We start from the raw sequence: 22,057 nt of genomic DNA, 5'->3' as shown, positions 1-22,057 counted from the left end.
TTTTTTTCCATATTTATTTATTTTAAATTTAGTTTTACTGTAAGTGGAAGATTTAATCAAGTCTCAAGCAGCAGTAATGTGACTACTTTTTAGGCTTTGCAGTAAAATTATTGACAAACAAATATGGATAGTTTTAATTTATGCATAATAGCATTTATAACCAATATAAAATTATATTTCTTAGGATTAATTATGTCAATTTCACTAGAAGAAAGTGTCTCATATATATATATATATATATATATATATATATATATATATATATATATATATATATATCCAATACAACTAGAAGAAAGTGTCTCATAATAGGATTAATTTGTATCCAATACAACGTAAACTTCCTCAATTATCACTTTGAAAAAAATTCTTTTGAAATTCTTGTAAGAAGACTTGAATGATGGCAATAAGTATAGACAAACCTTACTTATCAAAGATAACCAACCCACCTTCTTGTTAGGTTGAGTGCTGAAGTGATATAAAAAAATGTGAGGAGATAATGTCAAACTCAAATATCAGCACAACATCTTGAATGCTTGGAGAGAAGCCCAACCATTCAGATGGAGCTGGGAAGGTGCCACATTTAGGATATGCAAAACCCTGCAATAAACTCATTCAATGGAAGACAAACATAAAGATTCGTCATCAAACACGAATAAAAATAGAAAAACCCTTTTTTGGATCCATGTTGACCATGATATATGTTGTCGTTTGATTTGCTTGGTCATAGTGAAAGTATGGCATCACCAACTCCCTTGTCAAGAACATCGACATTGTAGAAAAACGTTTGTAACATCGAGGACCATTTATACTTTAACAAGTACTCGTGGATATGGAAATCCACCCACTCATATTCGGTACATAATGCTAACCTTTTTGCATTTGCATCTTTATTACCATCACCGACATCATTACCCTCGACAATAATGATCATGGGCCTTCTTCCCTGAACGTTACTGGTTGCCTTGGCCAAACCCTCTAATTGTACATTCAGCGAGCCACTGTTGTTTCTCGCATCATCTGGTTGTACAATTGGCAAAATGCCACTTTGACTCTCTTCGAGAGACAAATAATATTGATCAATAAAGCTCTCACAACTTGAACTAGAATTTGACACCGTTAGAACCTCTTCATCAGCATAACCTTTGTCCCAGCAACCCGAAAACTCCTTAGTGATGGAACTAAAGCTAGAAGACATTATTACCTCATAGATCTCTTAAGGCTCTCGATTGATCAAAAACACATTATCAAACAAAATTGTAGAACAACACAATTTCTCTTTCACATACCTTCTTTATTTATAGGCAATCAAGCTGTATAGGAACTCAAAAGACATTAAGTCTTAATCATTAGATCGACAAGAATCCAATGATCAAAATTCTTTAGCACTTCATATCACACTTGCAAAAAGTTGACACAACAAAACACGTTCACTGAAGTGTCGTATACATTCAAAAGTGTCGTATACATTCAAAGTCATACTTCATCGTGTCTTCTTGGGCACGAAGCCTAGTATACTATATGGGACCAAACCAAAGGAAACTGAATTTTCTTTGCAAACTTTTTCATTAATAACACTCAAGTTCAGAGGTAAATGTACTACACACAACTCACACCGACACAAAACCTAAACATAAGATAAGATTGTGTATACCCGATTACTAAAAGCACCATTAAGATAAAGATACGAAACAAGTTGAACCATGTCACTTGTTGTCGGCATTCGAGACAAATGATCAACAAAAAAATCAAACAAAAGTTAATCACAAACCAGATATTAGTTAAGTATGATTTACCTTAATTAATTTGTTGCCTCTATGCTAAGAAAGATTAAGGGAAATTAGGCCTCACCAAATGTTAAAAATGAGTCTTGATCCATCAAAAGAAAGAATTTCATTAATTAAGATATGCAAGATAATTTATTAGCACTTTAGACTAACAATACCAAGAAACTGACTTAAGTGTTAAAATACATTTTGTAAATTTTATTGAAACAAATCAAGATAAAAATAAACCGAAAAGAAAATATAAAAAGAACTAGACGATAAACAAAATTAAAATCATAAACCAATACACATAAATTGAAGTCCGTTTAGTCTCGACAAACACTTGCTATTGGAAAAGAAAATTTTACAAATATATTATAAATAATTGTAGTGAAAGTATAAAAACTATTGTAATTAATTCTAGTGAAAGTATAAAAAGAGGAATCAATAATAATTTGTAGGTATTATTGTTAAAACAAAATATACAAAATCTTCCTTTCTAAAAGAGAGAATTAGAATATTTTTAGGTAAGAGAAGAAAAGGAAAAACAGTGAAATGAAAATGATTCCAAAGGCCAAATGCAGAATATTCGTTCGTGAAAATTAGGGTTAGGGTTGGAGTCCTCATCAGCACCGTATATAAATACCCTTTTCTCTCCGACATCCTATCGTATATCTCACGCTCTCTCTTGCTCACTCACTACAGAAAACACCATAATCAATCGTCTAAAAGAGAGAGATGGCCGAGCAAACCTTCATCATGATCAAGCCTGATGGCGTTCAGAGAGGCCTTGTGAGTTCCATTCTCTCTTAACAATTTTTCTTTTTAGTTTTTTTGATTCCTTTTTTATTCGTTAAATTTCAAGATGCATTTGTGAATGAATTTCGTGAAAATTTTGGATGCATGTGCTTGTTTGTGGAATTTCTAAGCGTTTATTTTTTTATTTTTTATTTTTTTAAATTTTACTTGTTCATTTGAGCTGGGTTTGGGAAATTTTGTGTTTTGAAAACTTGGGTTGGCTATTCATGACTTTTCAGGAAAGGTCGACGACTGTGTTAGTGATTTGTTTTTCAGTTATGCGAAGTTTAGAGAAAGTGGGTTTGATGTTTATGACTTTTCAGAGAATGAGTTGATAACCTTGTTAAGGATTTGTTTCTGTGTCTTGGGAAATTGGAGGGTTTAGAAGAATTGTTTGCTTTATATGGATTTCCTTAAAATGGGACGATGGTTGTTTTAGCAATGATTTTTTGTGTCGGTAATTCGTTTTTAAACGTTTATGTTCTGAATTTGAAGGATCATGCATATGATTTATTTGACTGATAAGTGATTCTGTTTCAGGTTGGTGAGATCATTGCCAGATTTGAGAAGAAAGGTTTCTACTTGAAAGGTAAATTTTTGTTAACTGCTCAATAGTATACTGAATTTTTGTTGTGATTTAAGATCAGAACCTATTGTTTTGTTTCTGATCTAGATTAAAGCTAAAGTTCATGTATTTTGTGAATTTTTATCTGCTTGGACCTCATATTCGAACACCAAGATCTTGTTCTTAGTATGAGTTATGATCAAGTTTATTAGTTTTGAAATTGTTATTAACAAACGGTTGTTTTAATGTGATTTGGTATCAGGTTTGAAACTTATTAGTGTGGAGCGTGCTTTTGCTGAAAAGCACTATGCTGATTTATCTGCCAAGCCTTTCTTCAGTGGATTGGTGGATTACATTATCTCTGGCCCTGTTGTTGCCATGATTTGGGAGGGTAAAAATGTTGTGGTTACTGGCCGAAAGATTATTGGGGCCACTAACCCAGCTCAATCTGAGCCTGGAACTATCCGTGGTGACTATGCTATTGACATTGGAAGGTATAAATTTGTTTTCTTCACAATTTAGTTCTTTTTTCATGCTGCAACCAAATGTGTTTCCATTGTTCATGTTTCTAATTTAGTTATGTTGATATTAGGTTATCTTTTTGTTGTTTGATATTCAATTTTTTCTTGTGTGTTTTAGAGATGTTGGTGTCCAGAGAAGCCTTGGTTTTAGAGACAAAAAGTGCCCTCAAATTTATTTATTTTTCTTTTAATGTGAATGTTGCAATGTGTTCATAACATCTTCAATTATCAAGGTAGATGATAAGACATGAAAAGAATAAAAATGAAGGGAGGGGAACCCAATAAATCCATGTTCTGTATATGTATGTCATTGTTTTTATCAAAATAAAAATTGTTGGTATTTTAGTCAATGTTTCTCAACATGGCTCTTTTCTTTCTGTAGTTTATGTACGTATCTACATTTTATTAATTTTTTGATCAATTTGAAGTAAATTTTTGACCTTTAGAAATGGGTTGTGATTTCCAATGAATTTCAGTGAATGGTGTTTCTCTTTTTTATTAATTAATTGCATTGGTTAATTTGAGGGAAGTTTGGTACTTTTTCTGATGAAGTTGTTCTTGTATAGGAATGTTATCCATGGAAGTGATTCAGTTGAGAGTGCTCGCAAGGAAATTGCATTGTGGTTCCCTGATGGCTCTGTTAACTGGCAAAGCTCCCAACACTCTTGGATCTATGAGTAAACCATATGCTTCAAGTTGATCTTGAAGTTGCTTGCCCCAGGATGATCCAGATTATCTAATCTACATGTTCTGTTTCGGTCCATTTCTGGGCTTTTGTTAGAGTTTGGTACCTTGGTTTTGTATCTCAAGTCTCTGCTTATGCTATGTCTGTTGAAACATGCTCACAGTCTGATAAATCAAAATTTCAAACTAGTTTTGCTTTTGCTTATCGTTTGTATGTTTTTGCTTGAGATGATGCAATGCTGTTTAGTTTGAATCTTCTATGCACGCGTTATCTCATTCAAATTTAGTTTAAATAATTTGCTTGGAATGGTAATTTAAAGCTTGGAAGGAGTTTTATAAATCGCTTAAAACTCTGATTTCTTTCAAAACAATAATAACTACAATAATAGATAAAATTTTGTACAATAATAGTTTTGTTAGCAATATTTTATAAAAGCTAACAAAACGGGACATATTTAATAATAATTATGAGTGGGTAAGAATTCTGCTCTAAATCATAGCATGTGGCCACAACAAATATTAGTAGGCACCCTTGTTAATGTTAGGTGAAAAGTAAAATGAAAAAGGGTTTGAGACAGAATATCAAAACACTCAATAACAAAAAGCTTCAATAATATTCTTGTCTTATTATCACTATGATCATCATAGAAGGAACCTTCGTGTGCCTTTCAAAATCACTCACGTACAATTATGTATGCTAAGACCAGATATGATCAGATAACATTTTCAATTATTTTGAAAGTGTGCTTTCGTCCTTTAAGAAATGATGTTATAATTGCTCAAATTTTATATAATTAAATTTATTAATTATTAACTACGACTTTTCTACCATCCCACTTAACGATTCTCAATTTTACTAATATCTAATGTTTTTTTTATTCAAATCGCTACTGTATTTTTTTAAGTTGCTTTGCTAAGTCGGCATGATCTTAATACATGACATTTTTAAAAGCATTTATATAGAAGGAAAAAACTATTTATCATAAATCGGAAGTATTGGGAAAATTAATTTATTTAATTTACGTGCAAACTGATTTTGTAAAAGATTTAGTTTAGTTTTTTTCCCCTCATATATGCACGTAAGCTAAAACAAAATGATATTAATTCAATGCAATTTAACATTGTTATAACTTCGATAAGTAACATGAGTAAGTTGTGAATTTTTTTTTCGTGTGCTGATTACTGCGAATGATTTTTTCTTTTTTAAATTAAGGACAAGATCAAAGGTATTGCTTAGTTCATCCAGTAAAGTGAAATAAAACCATAAAAAAGTAAGAGAAAAGTAGAAATGATTTTTTTTTTTTGTAGATTAACTGAATAAAGTACATACAAAAGTAGATGTATAAATAACCTAAATACCTCTAACTAAGAATGAAGTTTAAAAGTTAATTTTTTAAGTGAAATATATTTTGAAAAATACATTTAAATTTTTTCATGATAAAAAAAATATAAAAGAATGATTATAAATTAAAGCAAACAGTGACCAAGGAAAGAAAACAGCAATATATGAATGATTGTCTTTTTACAAAATTATAGTACTTTCTTTTATATTATTTCCTCTCTTTTTGTTCAAATTGGAGGGAACACGTTATAATTACAAAATTTATTAAAGTTTAGTTATAATTGATATCCTTATTAATTATCATCCTTATATGATAATGCCATGTAATATTTTTTCCTATGAAAGACGTATACTTAATAGGACACTGATACACGACAATTTCTTTATATTTAAGATAGATACAATATTAGATATATTAACCAAAAATTATAAAGTGCTTTATATAATAGAGTAGAATGTTGATAAATAACGATATTGGTAATTTTTCATTAATTTGTTACTACAATGATCACAATTTATAAAAAAGGTATTTGCGATCATAACACAAAAAAGAGTATAGTTTTTATCGAGTCTGAACAATAACTTAAAATTTAGAAACATTGTTAAATTTCTATGCAACGGTAGTTGTATAATGGGAAGAATTATCATACTTCCATATTATATTAATGGTAACTGATTGTTGAGTGCAATTTATCCTTGAAAATGTGCTATTATTTAAAAAATGACTGATGAACAGAACTATGAAACTGAAAGTTGATGTCTAGGAGTTTCTGGAAGATATATTAAATGCAGCATTGATTCTATGACAAACAATATGGAGTGTATTAATCAAGGTCATAAAAATGAAATAAGGGTTTCTGAAACACATTACCTCAAGCTGCATTTACCCGTTAATACTGCAAGGAAATATATAGGTAAAGTGTGACAAATCACAAATCAAAAGTGTCCAATATAGCAAGCAAACCTACATTTCAGGCAACAAATATCATCTTTCAACTTAACTGCTGAATCTCAAACCTTGTTGAGATCACGTATAAGGAATTAAGCTCATGACATCAGTTTTACATGTTATATAGCTCATTCTCGCTGAAATGTCCTTAAAATTGCTGAATTAAGAAGAGGAGTGGAAATTAAGATAGGAGCATGGAATGATATACAAAAGCCTCGTGGCCAAAAATAGGAGACTGATACTATCGGGAGAGTAATTTGTAAGAGGGTAAATCTTCAAGCCGCGTTATGTCTTCAACCAGAATCTCTTTCTCTAGTTGACGTCGTGTTGCTTTCATCACTGCCTGTCAGAATTTAAGAGACAAAAGGAACAAAATTTAAGTGAAAAATTACCAACGTTTGTATTTTAGAAGACAAAATATCAATATGAATTTTAGTAAAAACATGAATAACCAAAACTATATTTTAGTCATAAAGGATCATGCCAGTTACTCAGTGAAATGCTCATGCAGAGCATTTCCTCGTCGCATAAAAATATTCAAACTAGTTTTTTCAGTTCCAGGATATCTTTCAATTATTTTGAAAGATGGAGAAGTTTTACTAATTTTCTGTTCTCATCAAACTTCTACACAAGAAAAAAATTATCAGTGCCACAAATTTTCTACATTAAGCTGAGGTCATAGAATACGTACATTAAAATCCATGTATGAGGCCCGCATAGAAAGCCATTGATGATCCATTAGCTTGAAAGTTATGCAATAGAGAAGATCAAAAGCTGACTCATTTTCTGTCAGACAAACAGGAATGAATTTAGTTACTCAAACAGCAAGCTTAACATAAAATGAACGCTCCAACTTGCAAGTAAAAGCTATAAATAAATAATCCCTTTTCAATTTAACTAGAATTTCAACCCTCCCTGATCCTCTTCCAAATTCAACAAGACGAAAATAAAGAATTGAAAAGGGAGAGTTCGGCTACCTGCAAGAAATTTTAGAAAAGTTGCTCCAACCAGGTTGCGTGGCTTGACTGTAAAGGCAAAGCATATTATTAGATGCTTCTGATCCACATACTGATTCAATGTATCAAAATATGGTACCATCAATGACTCAGATAGTAATAACAGGTGACCTTTGTTATACGGCTTTATGCAAAAGTAAAATGTCCATATACAAATTGAAAGAGCACTTAAATATTAAGTAGACTTTTATCATGGGTATTCAATGAACTTTATTTTTGACGTGACCCAGTTCTTCATTTTAGACGTGACAACAACACAACAAAAGTTATAACGGCAAACAAAAAAATCAGAACAACAGAAGTAACAAACCCGCTTCAAGATCCAGCATTTGTATCAGCATGTAAGTGATATTAACACCAGCAACTGCAAATGGATATTCCCACACTGATCGATCTCCTTCCTGCTTTCGTAAAAGATCCTGGAAGGATTTCTACAAAAATAAAAGGATAAGATAAAGAAAATGAATGGAAACAAGTTATTAGGTTTAAGAAAAACTTGTGTAGTTATCGGGGACCAAAACAACATTAATTACAAAGATAAGTTAATACGGTACCGAGGGTCTCACAGGAAAATGTACAAAGTGACTTTTAGATTAGCTACAATAGTAAATTATGGAACAATAATGTTTTGTGGACACCAAAAGCTAGTCTACAACTTGAGAGAGAATGACAAAGAAGGGAGAGAAGCAATAATGAGAAAGGTATTATGATATGAGAAGATGCAAGAGAGAAAAAGAAATAAGAGGTTGAAGTGTCCACACATCATTGTTGATTATGGAAGGCCTAAAGCAATAAATAGGATTAAATATGTTTACTTTCGGAGTCTTCAAAGCTTCCTTTACGTGTAATTTTAAAACAAAGACAAAGGCAACAAAAAAAATCAATTAATTGAAACATAGTTCCCCTTTATATTGCAATCTCACTTGCTACTGAACCTTTATCTCAAAGAAAGCAAGAGAATATGCAATATATGGCAAACACAAACCGTACACAATATATATGGCCACAATTCTTCTATCATGGAAAAAGTTCAAACACACGAATTCATACTTCATCTGAAATCGTTACAGAGTGAGAAATACCCATTGTTCAAAAACCAATACCCAACAATAACATTATATCTCTACAGAGGTCCCTTTCAATATTAGAAACTAATAACTAAAGGCCCATTCTCTTGAAAGAAATACAAATACTAATACAATGTCCATGTTACTTAACGATGAGCTCTCTTTCATCATGCTTTCCATTCTAAACTTTAATTTTGGTCAACAAAAGTAATCTATCAAATCATATAAGAATGAAAAGCCCATAAAGATATCGTACCGGGAAATTCCTAGCAAAGTAAAGAAAATTTTCCAACGATATAAAACCACCACCCCTGCCAAATATTTAGAGGAAGTCATTCACAATATTAGCTGGAAAGAGCTCAGTAGTGAAGAACACGAGGACAATAGGTACCTAAAATCTGTTGATGGATCTTTCCCTTGCCAGCCCATTTCCTTCCACTGCTCAGATATCAAGCCATGAAGCTCTTCTTCAGGAAATGCAGCATTCCACAAAGCCCTGAGGGCATCCTAAATATGTAAATTGCACTATTAAGACATTGAAGATTTCACGTACAGCAATAAGCCAACGACAGCAGATAGAACTGAGTACATAGATTGAAGTGTACATCGTAATGGTTGCCACAATTGCTCACAGACTTAAAAAGTAATAATATCAAAGGTACCTGGTGCTCAATAATAGAACTATCATAGGGAACATCTATACGTCTCTGTAGCCTCTGTAAGCATTCCTCCTGAGAATTGGAAATTCAACACCATGTTGTATAATTATGAACAACAACAATATTTAACAGAAAAATAAGAAAGTGATCCAAAAATTCATATGGTAGAGGGAGTTCGAGTTTCTTGGTACCACTATACACAACAACTGAAAAGCTATTGGCAGTCACGATTTAAATTTCTTCGCACTCCCAAACCATACAAAATATATGGATGACAAACATACAAACAAATAAAAAAGAAACACGTAACCAGAAATACAATTTAACAGTATGTTTATTATTTGGTAAGACATCATTCAGCACAAACCTAAATCGTAAAATGTTTATATTGCACACCATGTATAATATGCTCATTTATTTATTTATTCTATACAAAAGCTGTAGTATCTTTACACTGCTAACAGAGATAATTGAACAAGAAACTAAGTGCTGCTACTGATATAAAAAAAGTACCTGGGCGAGGGTTAAATCGAAAGAGTTAGAAGCATCACTATCTCTTCTTTGTACACAGACACAAGACAGACCTCGACCAAGCCATGCTGCTGATCCTGCCACAACCTCAGCTGCAACAAAAAAAACTGCCATCAACGAACATTCTACCCAAATTTATCTTATGTTACATATTTCATCCTAAGTAAATGGATCAACAAGCAGTGCTTCAAACAACACAGAAAGTGGCAACATTCTTTTAGCTTTCCGAATTTACAATTTATTGTAATCAAATCCTCATAAACGTAACTGGAAAGCCTTAAAATACAAAGTAATACAAAATTGTGAAAAAACCAACATTGCAATCTCCCCAAACTACAGTCCCTTATGGTCTGTACAGAAATTTCAATAGCCGGGAAAAAGAGACACAATCTGCCATTCAATCTTTAGGGGGAGCTCAATAAAACTTTATTTACAACTAATTTAGGCTTATTTTATGACACAAGTACTTATAAAAGTGTTACAAAGATTCTGATAATGATTTCTGATGTTTATCTATAAAACTGTTGTCAGCTTATTTCAACAAGATCTTCAAGGTAAGCTTATCAAGACATCAAACAACCTAAAAGCGGTTAAATTCTATTCATTGACCAATTGTAGAAGCCACTTACACATAAGCGCTTATACAATAAACACCAAAAAGCTCTATTTGGATAAACTTCTCAAAAAGCACCAATGGAACAGAAGAAAAATAAGATGGAATGAATTAAACTTTTTCTATAAATTATAATCAACATCCAGGGAAGCCAAATGAAAGAGTTTCTTTATAAATGAACTAATGGATAAGCTGGTGAACTTGTAGAAGCACCTTAATTCATTTCAATTTCTTATTTTCTTTTCCTATAGAGTAAGAATTTCATCATAACTGAGTTTTGTTCAATCCTAAATGCCTCCATAACATTTAACAAGTAGTTTCTGTGTTCCCCACAGGGTCAATCCAGAAACTAAGTCTATACCTGGATGTGGACCCACATGCCACATCGTCCCTTAAACAGAGAAACACACATTAACAATAACAATAATAATGAAAAAGAGCCAACGCAGCAGCGCTTAATCATAGGAGATCTCTGCACTGCTTTATTCTGAATCATAACTAATGGAACCAGCTTCAAACACAGCACGTGAACAGCATTTTCCAATACACAATACGAACAAAACCCAATTTCACGAACGCTAGATCTAGTGGAACAACCAAGCCTCACAAACTAACATCGGAATTTGCATAATTCTAACTGCAACAGTAATACAAGTTCTTTTTCTGAAAACAAAACAAAATAATAATAATAAAATAATAAATAATTTAACAAAATGAATTCGGCATCCCACCAATGCAATTAAGAATAGCAGCAAACATCACGCAACTCGCGTTTTGATTCGGTCTATCCTAAACGGTTCGATCCCGATCCCGGCCCATATATTCGATAGTAATAATAGTAATTATTATTATTATAATAATTAACGGTAATTTAATAATATATATATATATATATATATATTATATTTTTGCAGAAAAGAGTAAGAGAGAGAAAGAGAAAAAAAAGCAAAAGGAAAGAGGAGGTGCAACACAACACAATACAAAGTACAAGTACAAAAACTAAACCTATCATAAGAGAACAATGAAAAAAAAAAACTTTCAAATATACATAGAGAGAGCGAAATTAACGAAAAAAAAACACAAAAAATAAAGGAGAAACTTCGAAGCATTTTCGTTTTTCTATTTTTCATTTTGTTCTGAAATTTACCAGAATTTGAATGGCAGGTTTCTCCTTGAGGAATTCTCCTCACAGCAACGAATGAGCTTCCTCTATCCTCCATTGTTGTGTTCTTCTTTTCCGAAAAGCTACCGTTACTGATACTGTAGCATCTTAATCTGTAACCTTGAATCTCTCATTCTGGCGAAAATCCGAAGAACGCGAATCGAACTGGAAAAGGTTCGGCGCGAAGATCTGAGAGTGCGGAAAACAGTTACAGGTTCACGGAAGAAGGAGAAGGAGTTTTCTATGTGTATGAAGTTTGAAGTATATATGAGAGAGAGAGAGTGTCGTTTTGGTTATGGAGTTGGCGTTTTGTTAGATATAGATAGAGAGGGAGACAGTGAGAGAGAGTGGTTGGTTATGGAATTAATTTTTCAACACAACAATGGGAAACGACATTGTATTTAAAGAAAAAAGAATATATATAAAACGGAAGCGTTTTGGAAACGAGTAAGAGTACTACTGCTGCTGCTACCGTTTATGACTTGAATTAATTGTGGTCAAAGCTGTCATAAATAGAAATGTTTTATTATTATTTTAAGAAATATTTTTGTTAAAGTGCACTAGATAACGAATTAGAAAGAAAAATATTCAATAAAAGAAAATTCCAAATTAGATCTATATATTTAATACAAAGTTTAATAAAAATAATAGAAGTTACTTATTTGGGAAAGATTAAACAAAAACGGCTAATTAAAAAATATATAAAATTAAACATTTAGAAACTCAATTAAAAATGTTTATGTGAATAATAAATCTTTAAAAAATGTTTTTAATTTGGAAATTTTTATTTTTTATGTTAATATTATCTTAGTAATAGTACTTAACAATTCATGTGTTAAAATAAAATATCTATTGTTATAATACAATGTTATTTTGTGATACCTAAATTTTAATATCTATAAAATAAATGTTATTTATCTATTTTAAATAAATATAAAAAAATTATAAATAGTGATTAGAAAATTTTAAAGATTGAAAATAAAACATTTGTATTTTATAAAAAATAATATCAAAATTCAGCTATTCTAAAAGGAATAAAAAATTGTTTCAAATTTTATAGAAATGAAAAAATGAAAAAAAAATCACCAATTTTGCAAGAATTAAAAACATATATTGGTAAAAGTAATTTTTTTTCCACGGTTCAGTAGAATAATTAAGTTATTACAATATAGCATTTAAATTTTAGATCTGTTCATACTAAATTTAGGATTACATATGATGTCGCATTCTTTCATTTTTTATTTATTTTTGGTTTTTTTATTTATTTTTTGGTTTTTTCTTTTACATATTCAACGATGGTAATTTTTTTTGTACTTCTAACTTGATTTGTAATATATATATATATATTTCTCATGTAAAAATTTGTAAAATGAAAAAAAATAATTAAAAGTGCTACATGTCAAATTTTCTATTAAATGAATTATATATGTAAGGTCCGGGAAACTATAAGGGCTATTGGGCCTTATTTTCTGAGGCAGCCAGGCCCAAAGGGCCAAGGGCACCATGACCTTAGAGAGGGTTTAATCTTTTCCAACTCTGAGCTCATCATCCAGTTTCTCTTTCTCTCTCTAAACTCAGCTTATTTCTTTCTTCTCCGCCTTCTCTCTACTCTTACTCACATTCGAACCATTATATTTTCAACTAGGTGGTGTTCTTTCGCTCACGGAGTTGAGAGCTTCCCTTCTATCCGATTAGATTTCCATTTGGACGGGTAAGTCAGTTTCTCCATTTTCTTGAACCTAGGGCATGCAACTTTACTGGTTGCATGCAGCTGGATAGTATTTCCTTTCGATTTCCTGCCTGTTCTAGCTCTAAGAGCTGTTTTCATCACCATTGAGGTGGTTGTAGGGCACTGTTGGATTCTCACTGTCAGGGGCACGGTTAGGGCACTCTAGTTGAATATATTGTTTGACTTCCAGGTAAGGGGAGCTAGAAATATTTTCATTGCTTGTATGAGACATATGTAGGCTATACTCTTACTTGGTATGCTGTTTGGAATGATATTTCACTTGCTTGGGTATGATGCGTTATGTGAACCTAACTGTATAACATGTGATGTTTGAAGTAATGACTGTGTAGTTGTTTGTATGAAGTGGATATCTGAAATTGGGCATGTTTAATGTATGTATTCTGTTAAATGGGTGATCTAATGGAAGGTAAGGTAAGTATACACTGTTTGAGTAAATTAGTAGAGGTCTAAGTCACTTTAGGGGAATTGAGATAGTAAGGTAGTGAAATTGGGCAACTGGAGTCTAGAACACCATAGGACAGTTAAAATGACTTTGATAAACTAATGGTGACTTGTTGAGAGCACTTTGTTGGTAGGATAGAGGAACCTTAAAAACTTGAGTTGGCACATCCCTGATCATAGAGCAGCCCTGGTCTGATCCAGTCAGTTGTGACTAGTCATATGTGCTGGCGTCGAAGGTGAGTTTGATGCGTTCAGACATTGGGTTCTTCTCCGATGACCAATTGGGCAAGTTGGGCTAGTCTAGATGAGTAAATTAGAACTGGTTAGGGTCAGAAAATTGAGTAAAGTCATTAGAAACAAGGTAGAATTGAAATTGGGTCCTTAGTTTAATAACATTAGAGTTTTAATGAAAAGTTTGGTAGTGATTACTTTAGGATCATGTTAATGTCACTTTAGGAGCGCCTAGACAAGTTTAACTAGGTATGAAATATGAGTTAGGGGCATTAGAAGTTGGAAGAAAGGTCTAGAAGTGGTAAGGAATGGTTGAGTAGATAATTCTGCAGAAATTTCGTTCTACTGATTATGCAGAGTCGCTATGCGAGTTGTCTCGCATAGCGAAACCCTGTAGAGGGTGCTCACTGTTTGGGTAATTCGCTGGGCGAGCTGGTGCGCTGTGCGAATTACCAGAGGGTGTTGCTCTCTGCTTGCGGATTCGCATGGCGAATCCTGTCGCTATGCGACTGGTGGTGGTCTGGGATCACTGCCCATTTAATTCGAAGGGCGAGTGGGGCGCATAGCGAGAGCTTTGGGGAGGTTGGTCTCTGTCTGGGTTCTCGCATAGCGACCTGGGTGCGCTATGCGAGAGGTTTGAAGTTTGATGTATGCTGCGACTTAATTCGTTATGCGAATTAAGGTGTGCGCGGTGCGAGAGGATCCTATCTCGCCTTGCGAATAGTATGCGTTGTGCGAGAAATTCTGATGTCTAGTAGATTAATATACTCTTGTTGTATGATTGATTAAGGGGTGGTTACATTGGTTGTGAAATATCTATGGGAACATATTATATTGTATGAGGATATTCAACATGTTATGTATGGTTAAAGTAAAAAGAATATGTGGTTAAGAGTATGGTGGATTGACGTAATTCCATGATCTTCAAGGAGAAGATTCCTGGTGGTGCCTTAGTGTTTAGAATGATCTGCAGGGAAGCTCAGTCTTGGGGGTTTTCCTGACGCTCCAATGGTCTTTCATTCTCAAGTAGAGAAGATTGAACCATGTGGTGAGGAGTAGCAGGAGGTCTTAGTCTTGGGGGCTTCCAGTATGCCTCAAGGCCTGGAACAAGCTAACCTCGTGAGTGTGGTGGGGTGGGAAACCCAAGTTTCATAAGCCACCACGATTGCATAACCCGTCATAGCTCGGTAGTCATTCTAAGTCCGGACGAGTCAAGTCTAGTTTATGACATGTTCCTTTGTATGATTTAACTTTCTTGGCTTAAAGTATTTATTTGATGAATTGTTTACTCTAATATAGTATGCTTGCTTGTAAAACTAGCTCACCCTTGCTTGTGTGTTCGTGCTTTGTTTGGGTATGCTTTCTGTTGCAATGATCATCCAAAATTGGATGTGAGCAGATGAAGAGGAGGTGTTTGTGGAGCAAGACTGGAAGACGGTAATGATGCAGCTTAGTATGTCTAGGATCTTGATTAGTAGTATTATTCTGATGATAATTTGCAGTGGTCCTTTATGTTTAAGAGACCAAATCTGATTTTATTTTGGATGACTGTAACCAATATAGTCTGTTATATGTCTCTAACTGCTTTCCAATATTATAACTGAATGACGTCTTTATTATATATGTATGTCGTATATTCTGGGACGCCACAACGTCGCTTTAAATATAAAACGTTTTAGTTAGAGAAAGTTCTAAACAATTGCTTTTAACAAAAAAAGAAATAAAAGAAATGTTAACTTAAAAATAGAATAAAAAATTGTTGAACAACGCTGAAACTAAACACATTGCGAAAACTATTCATTAAAATAATCAATTCTGTAATAATTTCAAATATAAAGGTCAAATGCATTAAATAGCAAAGAGTACTCCTTTAAATCATTTAATTATAATTAAATACATAATTATTATTGCTTGAAGAAATGTATATTATTGGTTTGGTTTCTGAAATTATTGGACATTGTATTATAACTTTCAGTCAAAAGGAAACATTGTAACTTTAGTCTGTATTCAAACTAAGTCCTTCCGTTTTTAGTTGTTTCATTCAAATGTTTAATTTTATCAATGCTTTGTGTAATAGGAAGATTTAATTTTAGAGAAATAATATTTTTAAATAAATAAAAAATAAAGCTATTGAATTTTCAATTATAACTTTAAAAGTTAACTTAGAACATCATTATCATTATTTATTAAATTTTGAAACTCCCTCGTCTAATACTTATTTACTATAGGTTACACTAGTACACTTATATTTTAATCCACTGGGATGGTGTTTTGCAGATGAATCAAAACCATCTATTTTTCTAACTCATAATAATAATAATAAATCATATATGTGAAGATATAAATACACTGATTTTGAATTTGAAATTACAAAACATATTTTAGTATTTTTTTTTTATAAATTCAGACAACTCAACTTAAAAAAAAGTAAAAAAAAAAAAATCTATCAAATACAAATCTTCAATAAAATTTATTAAGAACTAAATTCATCCATTTAAAAAGTCTTAACTAAATTATACTTAACTAAATTATACTTAAATTGTAATATCTCGAATTACTATAATCACTTCACTAATTCCAAGTATTTCAAATTTATATCAAGTACAACTAGCATGTGACCTTACAAAATTTTTGATAAGTTACTTAATAAAATTTTCATAAACATAAATGTATTTGAATTTTAGAGAAAATATGTAAAACATAAATGAAATTATACGGATGTAGTCTACTTTTATTCATACCACCATTCCCTTTTATCTTAGTGTTGAGTACCTTATCTACACTATTTTCTATCCATATAAAATATACAATTATTGCATATAGATAAACCACAATACACACAGAAAAGAAAAGATAAATAATCTTTATTAACTTACAATCAAAATAGTCAATTTTCTCTATAAACAATACAAGCAACATTTATGATACAAGCAATATACTTAATATATGTATTTATGCAGTGGATAATAGAAGTCATGGACTTGTGTCATGAAATTATAGAACAAAGTATTAATATATGTATTTATGCAGTGGATAATAGAAGTCATGGACTTGTGTCATGAAATTATAGAACAAAGTATCAAGATCAGTTACACCAAACATTATAGTCTCAATTGCCACATGGTAAGTTAACATATGGTTTCGTAAAAAAAGATGTCACATCCCATATTTCCTCATAAAAACCTTTTACATCTCTCACCACTTAGACAAACTATAATAATTTACATGAATTTATAAGTCTAGTAGAGTTTAAGATGATTTTTCGCCAACACGTATTTTTAATAAGTGCATAACACTAAATTACTCAATGTAGTCTTTCTCTTTAGAAACACCACAATAACAAAGTATACATATCTTTTGAATCCATACATTTCTTTACATAATCATAAAGACTACATTTATCTTAATTCTCATTAAACATTATCAAATTGGTATACACAATCACAAAAAGATAATCAAAGAACAACATATCACACATAACTCATTCATCACCTTCTCATATAATTTTAAATCATCACACCATGTCATACATATTTATTTTACTTAAATTCAAACTCATCTCATAACATAAATCACTTATTATTTATTTCAAATTATATGTTAATAATTTATTATTTATTTTCTAGAATTCATAACACAAAACAGGGTGACTCCCAGTGCCTTACACTTGGCACCCAATCGCCTAGTGCTTACCGCCTCTCTAGAATTCATTGTGAGGTGAGCATTAATGGTCCCAGAGTTCTGCCCACCATTCTGAACCATTAGAGCTCACTAACTTGAGTCTTGAGAATGTGCCCATCGATTTTGTGATACTACCCAACATTGTATCAAAGTTTTAACTCTCAAATTGACTTGAGTAAGCTGTCCAACTTGACCATCTATGCAACTTTAGTTCCTTCTTAGTTTAAAATACCTTATTTTAGTTCAAAATAAACATATTATATATCAAATTGAACAATCCTAGACAAATCATTTTAGTCTTACAGAAAACAATACTAAATCAACCCAAAAACAATGGTCCAAGCAGTAAAAACACAATTCAATCTCATCATTATTCTCAAACAATTTACCAATATAATTCAACATTAACATACAAAATCACAATCAAACAATCACACATCTTAATTGAAACCAATACACAAGTTAAAACAGATATTAACAAGTATAAAATTACTACTAATTTCTCTTACCTTTATATACGCTCCTAAACTCAAAAGATGTTCCCCATTGTCTCTACCTTACACAGATTATTCTACTTACTCATAGAAAACTTTGATCAATTATTAGAATACATAAGAACAATCATAACTAAACAAAGATTGTCCTTAAACACCATATACAAGCCCAAAACCCCCCACATGTAACATATTTTTTAAAAGATAAAAAAAATAAAAGAGGAACTTATTCTGTTCAAGATTATAATCAAATAGGATTGTGAACCTTAACGTTAAGAGTCCTATCATGTACTATGATATTCAAATAAATAAATGATGAAATCAAATATCTAAAGAGAAGATAAAGAAAGATTTTAGAAAATTTTTCCAAAAAAAATAGTAATTATTATAAAATAAAATTCAATTAATAAAAAAATTATTTATATATAGTTAAAATTTTAATAAAAGAAAAAGTCGATCGCATATCATAATTAAAATATTGTTATTCTTAAACTATTTTCTAGATCTTTAAATAAATCGTAATTCTTTTTCAAAGTAGAAAACTACATTTCAAATATAAACTAGTTATTGACATGATTAGTTCCATAAATAGACCCACGAATTGCATTGGTTAATAGATAGTGAATGAATGATGATGATTCGTCATGATAATGCCAACTTCTTACAAGAGATTCCAAGTGTCCAAGGACGTAGGGGTCATATTTATGTGAACAAAGAAGTTGTTCTAAGTCATCCATATTTCTGATTGCTTCATGTTTTATTTCAGTCACATAAGGATTATATACATTTCATAAAATTGGTATGAGAAAAAGTAAATATTTTTTACGGAAATCATAAACATAAGAATCTATAATTCATTTAAAGACTTTTTTTTTTGTTATTATAAAATATATTTTGTAAGTTTTGATGATTTTGTATGTTTAAAGCAAGAATTTAGTATTTCATTATATTGTCTTAAAAGTGAATCATAATACACTCTTGAAAGAAATAAATTATGTTTTTATGGATAACTTATTTGAATAAATTTTAAAATATAAATTACTTGAAACATTTTTTTATTTGATGTTTGTAGATAAAATTTTAGAAGATAAGAAATTAAACAAATAGTTTATTTTCGCAACTAGACCTTTTTTTCTTACTATGGTAAAAATTTGTTTTGCAAGACAATCGAAATTGAAAGTGAATTTATGTTTGTTATGATAAATTGCCTGTTAGAAATCGGCTAATCGATGGGGAGCCAAATTCTAAGCCGGTTTTTAAGCCTTTTTATTTTAATATAAATTATTATTTTGAAATAAATTATAGAAATAGAAATGTCAATATGTAGAAAATAGATTTAAGGTATTTTTAGTTTATTTTTAAAGATATTTTATTTATAGAAAATTTAAAAATATAGTAAAATATATATTTTTTAATAGAATTTTTAAATAAGAGATTGGGTATTTTTTTAAAAAAATATATAAAAATAGAAAATTAAAGCATATAGAAAAATGCGTGATTTTTTAATAGAAATTTATAAAACTTTTAAAATATAAGAGGTATAGAGTTTTGAAAAAAAACGTATATTCAGAATATATACACACACACACACACATTTGAAAAAAGGTATAGAACTTTTAAAATATATATTCAAGTTATTTCAGTACAAATTATTCTTTAACCATATAAATATACATTTGTCAACTTAATTGAAATCAATTATCTTAAATCAATTCAAATTAATAGTTTTTTTTTATCAAACAACAATTTTTCTTTTTTCAGATTTTAAACTATAATTTTAATAATCTATATATTCAATAAATTATTATCTTAATAAATTACAACAATTTAAATTCATATTAGTTAATTACATTACACTTCCACATTTTCCATTTCTTAAATATATTTCTCCATCTGCTATTCTTTAATAATTAAAAAAAAAAACATTCCAACAATTTAATTTTACAAAATCCAACCATAAATATAAATATTATATCATCTTATATACATATAAACTTTTCTTTTTTTACCTTTTTCATTTTTTCTTAAAAAAATTCGAAAATAAAATAAATTAAAAAAACCAATTCAAAATTCGACCTCTCGATAACCAAATTCCAACTATTTTTTTGGCACCTAATGTGCAATGTGTGCTGTCTGGATAATTAATAATTATCATGCACAATTCGCTATCTCTCTCGTAATAAGTGGAACAATGCTACTGAAAAAAATATAATAAAAACAAAATAATAGTTAATAACCAACCACCTTGTACATTTTAAAATTTTTATAAGTTTCTATTAAAAAATTATACATTTTTCTATATATTTTAATTTTCTACTTTTATGTTTTTTGAAATAAAATTTTTAATTTTTTTTACCTAATTTCTTATTTAAATTTTTTATCATTTTTTATTAAAATTTATATATTTTACTATATTTCTAAATTTTATCTTAATATTTTCTATAAATAAAATAACTTTTTACAACTAAACTAAAATTACCATAAATTTATTTTTTTATACTTTTCTATTTCTATTTCTACAACTTTTTTCAAAATAATAACCTATATTTAAAAAAAAATCTTAAAAACCCGTTTTAAATTTGGCCGTCAATTTATCATAACAAACATATAAATTCACTTTTAATTTCGATTGTCTTCAAAACGAATTCTCAAGTAAAAAGGTCTATTTGCAGAGATAAACATTGGCCAACTCTACTAAGAAAATTTAATTTCAATATAGGTCTACAATAGAAAAAAAACTCGTATTACTCTTATAAAATATTTAAGTTTTAATCAACGGTAGATAAAAAGATTTACCTGCAAAAATTCTTTGATAATAATAAGAGAATTAGGTTCTATTAGTAATTATTAAGTATTAAGTATGAAGTGAGTATTCCTTTTTTGAAAGTTATTGTTATATGGGTTAAATATGTTTTTGTTTCTTTAATTTTCAGTAAAAATTAGAATTAGTCTTTTTTTCAAACTTTGGCCTAATTTAGTCTCCAAATTTTAGAAATGTATGAATTTAGTTCTTTTAGCTAAATTTTGTTAAGTTTATTTGATGTTTTAAGTGCATTTCATTTCATGATAGTATTTGAAATGTTAATTGAGAAATGCGTTTGAAACATCAAATAAAGTTAACAAAATTTAGTTAAAAGAATTAAATTCATACATTTATAAAGTTTAAGGACTAAATTGGTTCAAGATTTCAAAGATAGACTAATTTCAATTTTCAATGAAAGTTAAGGGACAAAAACATATTTAATCCTTATTATATTTATAGGATTAACATGAGTTAAAGATATATGTTCCTATTATAATAATACTTATTTAAAAAATATAATAATAATAATAATAGAAGATAAATCATAAATAACATATCAAATTACTAAAATTTAATTATAATATATAAATATAACTTAAATAAATATAGATTTAAACTGTTTCATAATAATAATAATAATAATAATAATAATAATAATAATAATAATAATAATAATAATAATAATAATAAAGAGCCTTAAACAACCTTAAAGAGTCTTATTTAGACAGTTCACTAAATATGTTTGTTGAGTAGATATGAACAAAACCCATACATTACTCAACTACTTAAACTTAAAAAAGATAAAGAAAAAAATTATAAAGAAATGTAACTCTATGAAATAGAGAATGATTCTGTTATAGACCATTTGTAAATATTTCATTCTTTATTTATTAAAACAATCTTCGAAAATTCAAGTCTCACATAATGTTGAAAGTCTTTATCTTATACACCAATGACATCTACATCACTTTTATATAAATGTAG

The 22,057-nt window shown here is 29.9% G+C and overlaps 2 protein-coding genes across 5 annotated transcripts; one reads left to right on the top strand and one right to left on the bottom strand.

Annotated features, from left to right (window-relative positions):
• The first annotated feature begins 2,306 nt into the window (after positions 1-2,306).
• On the top strand, positions 2,307-4,537 carry LOC108346214 (nucleoside diphosphate kinase 1). The gene is made up of 4 exons (XM_017585227.2): positions 2,307-2,558; positions 3,105-3,153; positions 3,392-3,623; positions 4,217-4,537. The coding sequence occupies exons 1-4, from the start codon at positions 2,505-2,507 to the stop codon at positions 4,329-4,331; spliced, it is 450 nt and encodes a 149-aa protein (XP_017440716.1). The 5' UTR covers positions 2,307-2,504; the 3' UTR covers positions 4,332-4,537.
• A 2,050-nt stretch (positions 4,538-6,587) lies between these two features.
• LOC108346280 (uncharacterized) lies at positions 6,588-12,049 on the bottom strand. 4 transcript variants are annotated; one of them, XM_052868845.1, is made up of 9 exons: positions 11,659-12,049; positions 9,881-9,990; positions 9,371-9,439; positions 9,100-9,215; positions 8,965-9,019; positions 7,952-8,072; positions 7,603-7,650; positions 7,317-7,411; positions 6,588-6,964 (listed from the first exon to the last, which is right to left on the bottom strand). In XM_052868845.1, exons 1-9 carry the CDS (start codon positions 11,729-11,731, stop codon positions 6,962-6,964), a joined length of 690 nt encoding a protein of 229 aa, XP_052724805.1. In that variant the 5' UTR covers positions 11,732-12,049; the 3' UTR covers positions 6,588-6,961. The 4 variants fall into 4 exon arrangements, with proteins under 4 accessions (XP_052724805.1, XP_017440807.1, XP_017440808.1 ...); XM_017585318.2 differs by having other exon boundaries at positions 6,588-6,968; positions 11,659-12,047; XM_017585319.2 differs by lacking the exon at positions 11,659-12,049 and adding an exon at positions 11,243-11,331 and having other exon boundaries at positions 6,588-6,968.
• Between the last annotated feature and the right edge of the window lie 10,008 nt (positions 12,050-22,057).

Source organism: Vigna angularis, chromosome 9 (assembly GCF_016808095.1).
Source record: "Vigna angularis cultivar LongXiaoDou No.4 chromosome 9, ASM1680809v1, whole genome shotgun sequence".
NCBI lineage: Eukaryota > Viridiplantae > Streptophyta > Magnoliopsida > Fabales > Fabaceae > Vigna > Vigna angularis.
The sequence above is the reverse complement of the archived record's forward strand: the minus strand, read 5'-3'. Positions and strand labels throughout refer to the sequence as shown.

Bases quoted from the DNA above. Each gene is read 5' to 3' on its own strand.
- LOC108346214 (XM_017585227.2), top strand. From the start codon at position 2,505: ATGGCCGAGCAAACCTTCATCATGATCAAGCCTGATGGCGTTCAGAGA. The intron at 3,154-3,391 runs GTAAATTTTTGT...ATTTGGTATCAG, and splicing joins GAAAGGTTTCTACTTGAAAG to GTTTGAAACTTATTAGTGTG. The intron at 3,624-4,216 runs GTATAAATTTGT...GTTCTTGTATAG, and splicing joins TATGCTATTGACATTGGAAG to GAATGTTATCCATGGAAGTG.
- LOC108346280 (XM_017585318.2), bottom strand. From the start codon at position 11,731: ATGGAGGATAGAGGAAGCTCATTCGTTGCTGTGAGGAGAATTCCTCAA. The intron at 9,216-9,370 runs GTACCTTTGATA...TTACATATTTAG, and splicing joins GTTCTATTATTGAGCACCAG to GATGCCCTCAGGGCTTTGTG. The intron at 6,969-7,316 runs GTACGTATTCTA...AAATTCTGACAG, and splicing joins CCTCATACATGGATTTTAAT to GCAGTGATGAAAGCAACACG.